The sequence below is a fragment of the Branchiostoma floridae genome, chromosome 10 (genome assembly GCF_000003815.2).
Source record: "Branchiostoma floridae strain S238N-H82 chromosome 10, Bfl_VNyyK, whole genome shotgun sequence".
Taxonomy (NCBI): Eukaryota; Metazoa; Chordata; class Leptocardii; order Amphioxiformes; family Branchiostomatidae; genus Branchiostoma; species Branchiostoma floridae.
This window is the reverse complement of record NC_049988.1, coordinates 6,305,448-6,313,982: the sequence shown is the minus strand read 5'-3', so window position 1 is coordinate 6,313,982 and position 8,535 is coordinate 6,305,448. Positions and strand designations below refer to the sequence as shown.

General features: G+C 39.4%; 1 protein-coding gene across 1 annotated transcript in view; it reads right to left on the bottom strand.

Moving 5' to 3' along the window:
• Window positions 1–2,683: 2,683 nt before the first annotated feature.
• The window catches only part of LOC118424309 (transmembrane protein 198-like), an 8,243-nt gene continuing 2,391 nt past the window's right edge, over window positions 2,684–8,535 (bottom strand). Inside the window, exons 3-6 of the mRNA XM_035832853.1 lie at window positions 5,388–5,990; window positions 4,740–4,841; window positions 3,759–3,913; window positions 2,684–3,316 (exon numbers count right to left, since the gene is read on the bottom strand). Of these exons, the coding sequence (XP_035688746.1) occupies window positions 3,155–3,316; window positions 3,759–3,913; window positions 4,740–4,841; window positions 5,388–5,990 (1,022 nt within the window). The 3' untranslated portion in view covers window positions 2,684–3,154. The remainder of the gene's footprint in view (window positions 3,317–3,758; window positions 3,914–4,739; window positions 4,842–5,387; window positions 5,991–8,535) is intronic.

Here is an 8,535-nt window from a genome sequence, read left to right as displayed (position 1 = left end):
TGCTACAGGGGTCCAGCCTAGTGAGTGCAAGACAGTTTCCCTAGAAGTGTAGTGGTCGCACCCTAATATTACCCTGCCCGCCCTATATTGCAACTTCTGGAGTTTGTCGATGGCCCCTTTACCTCCCTGGTCCCATGTGGTACTGCAATATTGAATGTGGGGGAGGAACAGACTAGTGTAGATTGTCAATAGCGCTTGTCTGTTTAGGTATGGCCTTAAACACTTCATGATGCCAATTAAATATCTACATTTGTCTTGTTTTGTTGTATTATGTTAGGATACTGTTGTGACCGTGTCTTCATTGTAAGAAGAAAAACTTTAATAGCTTCCTTAACGTTTCAGCCGTAGCTTAAAGTTGCTTATGTGCCATTATTAATTTTGTGCTGTACGATAACTTGTAGAGTGGTGGTGGTATGCTTTCTTTCTCTTTGTCCATTAAAATATTTAAAACAAAATTTAAAAACAAATTCTATCTTCTAATAACAGAGAACAATTTATCAGTTAATATAACGTTAAAGTCGACATAATTGCATTGTAAGTCCTTTCCTGACAAATTTGTGGAGACTTTTTGTCTTCAACAATTTCTTCTAGGTACAACACAAATAACAAACCAGGTTCAGTTAAACACACACATTTTAGTACTGTAACAGTAAATACATGTACCCCCGGTATAGGCTACATACAACATAGTATCATAGTCAACATGTAACATATAACATTTTCATAACAATGTCATTCTCACCATTCTACAGCAACAAAACCTTTTACTAAATGTCATGGACGAATCAACCAAACTATTCAACCTTCTATCAAAGCACCATGCAAATTCCTTAAACTGAAACAAAACACTTAAAAGCTACTAGGTTATAACCTAACAAATCTACAGACAACAACACTGATACAAAATGCTGTACAGTTACATATATACACTGAAACTTGTAGATTGGTCGCAATAGTGGTATTGTAGTTCTCTGAAGTAAGTGCTCTCTCTAAAGAATACAACACTGAATTAGAGCATGAAATTGCTGGCACACCTAACTAGGAAGTTTCTTTCACAAGATTTTCCACAGTAATATGTATGTATTAGACAGTGGTCATACACATAGACCATGATTACTACAGTGTAGTTGTGAACTGTAATATATAGTACTTTACAGTATTGTCCAATCTAACGAGAGAGCATCTAAGACTGTTCAGAGACTGCTTTACTGTAGCCTGATTAAATCATGCTCCTAGCGGCCGGCCTTACAGTTGCCAGAGGGGGTCATTAACCCCAGCCAGCGAGAGATTGTGTAAATACAGGCTTGCTTTACTGTACATCACAAGTTCCGGGTTAACATACTAACATACATACACATGTACGTATGGGCCAAAGCCTGACACATATTGGCACGTATTAGTCGTAAGTTCCTACATGTATATACAACTTACATCTCCTGTACATTACATGATACATTGTTACAGAGTGCACAAGGCAGAAACATTACACTATCTTACATTCACGGACATTCTAGCATCAGATTCATTGAACAAGATTACTTTGTGATTAGTCTAGATACATTACCTATGTACACTTTTACTTATTCTGGTTATTTTGCATGTAAAATCTGAGGATTAATATATGGACACAATTCAGGATTTCGAATTAAATAGGAAAACTTATCAACACAGGGCCCGCCTGTTGTAATGAAGCAAAAAGTAAATAGTAAAAATAAGCATATAGTTAAGAATGAACAAATTTGATACATGATGTAGATTTCTATTGAAATTTGTGTCAATAACTTTACAACCATTTTGTAAGGTTACTGTCTATTCTTATGTCTGATCCGTCTTTTCCTAACTGTTCGTGACAGTGTCCATATAACCATCTCCAGATTCTACATTTTCAAGTTCATGATTAAGTGGTTTACTGCAGAGTTTCTTGAATAAACTGTACCTACCCTTAGTGCCATCTACTTTTAGTCTTCACATAATCATATCAAGTCTTTACCTTCATGATTGGCTCAAACCTACACCAATCACAGATAGGCTGTCTTGTTACAGCCAATGACAGACAGTATACTCCAATTAGGATGTGTCTCATGTTGCAATTGGCTATCTTACTTGAGAAGTTATTGAGCTCTTTTCAGATCTCATCATGGTTTCATTTTATGTACAAGGTATCATATAGCAGTTTTGGAAATGTCTCTAAATTTGCACTGTTCATGAAGACCTCTCTTTATTCAAGGAGCCAGTTTGTGAACAACATATCACTAAATGTCTTTCTCTTGCTCCGTAAGAGTTGAAAAGGGACCACGGATCTTGTGTACTAGTATTTCAGTGTCTTTGATTCTAACAATTCTTGTTTACATCACTGTGTTCTACACAAGGACTGATAGTTTTTCAAACATGTAAGCGATTCTCTTGGTTTCTTTTAGTAGAGATACTTCTACTCCACAAGACACGTTTAACAGACTAATTTTCATGTTTGTTACTACAGGTTACATCATCAATGTAAGTGTTGGAGGAACTTGAGAATCTTCTTTCATGATGTGTTGTTACATGTCAACATGATGTTCTTGAATATTCTTGACCAATCACAGGTGAGATTTTGAACAGTGAAATTAACTGTGTTCTGATGATGATCTATATACAGTTCAGGACTACCTTTTTCCAACCAGGATCTTTTTACCCAATGCATGCTTTATGGACTCCCTAAATGAGAAGTTGAATAAGTCTGATTTCTGACAACTCTACCAACAGGCAACTTTTCTCCTTCTATGCCTTTAGTCCTGCATCAAAGCAATGTTTTTTCTTGTTTGCAAAGTAGCAGTTGACTCCTTATTATACCAAGTCCTTGATTATACATAGTAGACACTTAAATCATGAGCTTGCTTTTTCCTTGTAAAGAAAACAAGTTTTCTCTACATTGCTGTAGAAGAATCAGAGTAACATCCTTGTAGAAGAATCCTTTCTATTGCTAATATGTTAAACATTTTACTCTCTCAGGCCTGGTCTAAAGATTTGTTGCAGTCTCTTTTCACGCCTATTTTGAAAGTGTAGAGTGCCTGTCTACCCTCTCTTTACATCAATCTCAGAAAGTGTCCACTACAAAATAGGGGTGTTAAGAAGGTACCATCCTCTGTGACGTTGGGTGTTCTTCAGCAGCGGTTGTTTACACGGCCACGATGGGAGCGGACGGCGTGACGTTGGCGCCGTGTGCTGGGGTGTACGTCTCCAGATGTGGCGGGGGGGTCTCCGCCTCGATGGATGTCGGTGTTTGCGAGGTGGGGGTCTGTGGGCCAGGGGACTTGTTCTGTAGACTCTGCAGGTAGTTCTGGATTACAACACAATGTATTCATTAAGATCAGTACTGTGAAAAGTACACATGTCTCTTGTTCACCCGCATTTTATCTATTTTGTCTTTAGAATCGAAAGTACTCATAGAAAGTAGGAGTGATACTCAATGTTTGATGAATAATTTTCCTTGATAATGACCTTGGAATAACCTTGCATATTCTGGTAATAGGTAATACAAAATGATACATGTAGCTGGGCATCAAATTACTAAATCAAGTTGCCAAGGTTTCAAAGTTAGATACCATCCAATCACATTGACGATTGACCAAAAGAAGCAACATGATTGGCTGGCAGTCAGTACAATGTCTGATTGGTTGACAGCTGAGAACATGCCTGATTGGTTGACAGCTGGCCAACACTATGTTTTATAAATACCGGTTGACATATACAGTCAGATGTAACTCCTGGGTAAACCTTACCTGCGTGATGATATCGCCATGGAAACGTCGGACGGGTCTGTAGAGGTCCTGGTACTGGCGGTATCTCTCCTCCATCATGTTGCGCTGGCGCACGCGGGCGTCCTGCTGACGTATCCTGTACAGGTGCACACGCCGCTTCTTCCTGCTGATCACAACTACAGACACAGGGAGATGGACAGGTGTCAATCATTATCAGTAAGCAACTACTCATCTACCAGTCAATAAGATAGACTGTTCTGTTAGTGTTTATCTCTAGGGTTAAGGATGCAAAACTGAAGTTGTATAGCTGACAACTAGACCAGGCAATAGATCAGAGAAATGTGCATTGCACATGCATCACCTTATAAGGGGTAGACCAGTTGATATGATTTTGCGGATGGAATTTTCAAAACTAAGATTGCCATTAACTATCAAGAAAATATTGCAAGAATTTGACAAGACTAAATTTTTCTGTTTTTGGTCGCAACTATGCTCCCACATCTTGTTGCAGAATAGCATTAAGTTAAAAGTCTTGTCAGAAATTAATTCATAATAATGTTAGCCATAAAACCATTCCCAATTTCAAATCAACTGGTCCAACTTCTACATTCAAGGTCTGCAGACTTTAACGCCACCTCTAAAGAGAGAGCTGTCAGGATTGGAAAGGCCTTGTAGAATGCAGTTCCTTGTGCAGAGATCCCATGCTTCAAGTAGCAAGTTCAGAGAAGATGCTCTTTCGTCTGTTCCACTTGGTAATGATTAAATCATCACACTTTTTGGGTCAAAACCTTTAAATTTGTTTTGCCTCTGGTTCAAGTATCACATAAGTCTTCCAATTTTTGGACCATTACTTACAAGTTTTAAAACTTGAGGAATCAAAGGAGGTTTTGAACAAAATGTAGGACTGCCATACCAGTGGAACAGACTATATGTACAGCCAACACCACCAGCAATTCGGAGTTCACCTCCTAGTGCAAGAGTCACAACTTTGCGTCAACATACCCACTACATCACGCTGTTGCCGACTATTTTCAACTACATCGTCCCCCTCGTGAGAGGGTTCCTGAGTTTCCGTTCGCGAGTAACTTCTGCGAGATCGTGAGGCTATTATGGGATAGACGGAGGGAGAACTACATTGTCAGTATAAAATATGGTATTGGGGTAATCAGGATAGTTTGTATTACATGTACAAATGTACTTAAGTTATTTTGTTAGTAAAAATCTTAATTTCTCTATGACTTGGCAATGGCCATGTTTTTAATCTCATGAGCTTTTAATCTTGGCAAATTTGGGGTTTAAATTAAAGCTCTAAAAGCAACTAAACTAGGGCTACTCCAACAAAATTCTAGGATATATGTACTGTACAAGAAATAGGAGAAAAAAGTTAGTGTACTGCTTATACATGCTCCTAAATGCCTTTAGTTTTCTTGACTGTCAAAGTTCGTTTCTTTCTAATTTTGTACGTCATAAATATTATACGTAGGTTTTCATTAATTGTTCATACACTGTAGGTGGAAATTTAGGAGAGGGAATAACAGTTACTTTCAAGTCTTTCAAGCTTTACATTTGCATTGGGAGAAATAAACAAATGGTGTTACTAGAGTTTGCCCCCCTCCCTCTGCAAGAAAGAAAGAGAGAAAAGGCTCTGACCTTCCTGGTGGTCAAAGTTCCTGCCGGTCACTCTGTGCTGCACGACCACCCCGATGACCATCAGTACCGGCCAGATGGACAGGATGACCCAGGAGTACCAGCACACGGGCTCCGACAGCGCGGCCATGAACCGCTCCCACACGTACTGCACCATGATGAAGTGTTCCACGAAGTAGTCCACGCACACCGTCATGATCGCGCCTCCGAACACAGAGGTGGCCAGGATGGTGCACGACTTCTGCCACTGTAAGGTCAGCACCGCGAACAGGATCCCCACCCCGAAGATGATCCCCACGGGGATCCACACCGTGGGCGGGTGGTAGAACGCCTCCAGGACGATCAGGAGAGCGGCCGAGAGGAACATCCCCAGGGTGAAACCAGTCATGAAGAGTCCCACTGCATTTATGAGCATCGTCACAAGTCCGCACAGAACACCGATCCCAATGGCGATTCCCGCGCTGGCTTCCACGCTGAGGTACGTCGTGTAGAAACGTTCCTCGTTACACAGCATGAAGACGATGACGGAACCAAAGATGAAGCCTGTCAGGAACATGACGGCCTTGAAGCAGCGGTAACCTAGGTAACAGGACAGAAATGCAAGTAAATAAAAGAATCACAATTTATGTACATGTATGTAATACAAGAGGCCATATGGATATATCTAACTTGAAGACAATTATTTGTTTGTAGCATTCAACAGACTTTGTAAAACTAATATTACATTACAAACATTTACATGTATGATAGGACCTCTTAAATGCCACGATACCATTGCTATACATACAAAGTCTTCCAAGAAGTGTGTTAGGAATTACATGTTTATATAATTCTGCAGTTTGCCCAGTACTTGCTAGGTGCATGGTTGCACTACATCATATATGTATGTCACAGGGATAGAGGATTCTCTGAAAATTACTGCTCTCAGTGCACTGTGATCTCTTTAATGTCTTTTGGCTGCAAATTTCCCACAGGATAAAAATCCATATACAGAGTTATCCTATGAATGAAGTCACCAATCAATAATCAAGCCAGGATAATAAAAAAAAGACCTCATTGGTTGAGACAACCAGGAAAGAATCATTTCAGGTGACCTATGGAAATGTGTCTCTAATTTCAGGTCCTGAAACCTTCAAGTCCCAGAAAATCTTGAAATGTATTGGTTAATAACAAGGCTCTACTGCTTCAGGGCCATTTCTGACAATTTCCATTTTCTTTTCAATCTGCCTTACAGCATTAGAGTCTCACAGGCCATAGCTGTTGGAATAGATGGCATCACCGATAGACCAAAGGTGTTAGAAACTCCATGCATGTATATTGACAATCTCTCTTCCAGTCTACATAGGTAAGACTGTAGTATTACATTTTAGTCCCTTTATCCACCAATCTCCATCCTAATATCATCAGGCCGCATTCAGGTGATAACGCTGGTTCCTGGCGACAGGAAAGATTTCGGCTTTTGCAAGTTAACCATCTTTCTTGCCCATCTCCACCCAAAACGTTTGATTACTAAATGTAAATTATTCTTATGTTCATGTTGGTGTGGATTCAATTTAGGGGCAGGGGGAAAAGGACTGGTTTTGAGTTTGCTATAGAAGCTATAGTCGCAAGTAATGGAAACCCCGGCAATTTTACAGCCAGTCGGAAATCACCCAACCCACTAGCAACTGGGCAAGGGTGCTACAGACAGTCAGAACAGTCACCTCAAACATATTATAATACTGTACATTTTGTACAATGTATAGTTTGTACATGTAGCATTTAGACAAGGGAATAGGCAAGGTGGGATTGACAGAAAACATTTCTGCAGTTCCCTGGTTTAGAATTTGTGGTGAAGCGTGTACCAGGAGCATAAATAACCACTATAGTGATAACATTTCTGCATTTACAGTAAATTGATCTTATCTCTTTTCCTTCATACACAATCCGATCTTCTTCCTAAGATACAGTCCATGACTTATATCACAGCCTGAGAGATGAACTTTACAAATGACTTTTTCACTCCATAATAAGGCAATCAATTTTTTGGTCATTTGATAATCAGGTAAAAGAAGCGCTCAGTGGTCCATGACCCGACCTCTAGAAAAGGTCAAGTCAGATGACCCATAGCAAGGTCACACAGGTCATCACTGTTAACCCAAGGTCACCTTGATGGACAGTCCTGTCAAGTTATGAATATTTGACGAGAAAACTAAGAAGATGAGAAGTTATATTTTATGCTAACAATGTACCATCTGTTCAACTATCATTTTTCTGTACAACAAAATGTTCCATGATGGCTGACCTGAAAGCCTACACATCAATATTTTGCATTTTGTTTTGTAGTACGTGCAAAAAATTTAGTACTTGCAAGTTCCAATATTGATATGGTACCAATAAATTTGGTGACTCCTATCCTAATGTTAGAACACCATCATATTGTATACCAACATATATAAATCTTCATGCAGATAGTTTTGTGGAATTTTATACAAGAAATCTGTTAGTCTACAAATTAAAGAAAACACGTGAGCTGTAGGAAAGCCGCTTTGCACTACTGACTTACGAAAAAGAAGAAATGGATTGTGGATAGGAACAACAAGCAAAAAAAAACTGTACAGAAAAACAATGGCCCGCCCCAGTGTAAAATACTAGAAAAGCTGCGAAAATTATGACGATGAACAATTTTATATGTTTTGCGCTCATCTAGGGTTTGACTGCTTTCATCTGTTAAGGTAGCTAAGACGTGCTTTATACGTCATGACTCTTGTGTTGAAGCTTTTCCTTTCTGAATCTGATTCTCCCCTTGGCACCTACTCACTCAATCTGAGCTCATCAATCCCCATTGTGTCTTCTAAAGCAATATCTGCATTACGAACATGAAATCATGTCTGGGCTAGTACGTGTCTGGTGTCTGAACATCATGGTATGAAAGAAAAGCTGGCTGATTTCCAACAGGATTCCTTTCTATCCTTGCCAAGTTTTGATTATGCTTTCATCAATGTTTGTTTGGGTTGGTTGATCTGCGAACAGGATAAGACAAAAGTTATGAATAAATCCCAAGGGCTTTTACCCTGGGTTATGGAAAAAAAGCCAATGACTTTAGGAATAGATGGGGTTGCCAAAACACATTTATATCATCAGTGAAGTGTAGATAACAGCTTGGGAGTGA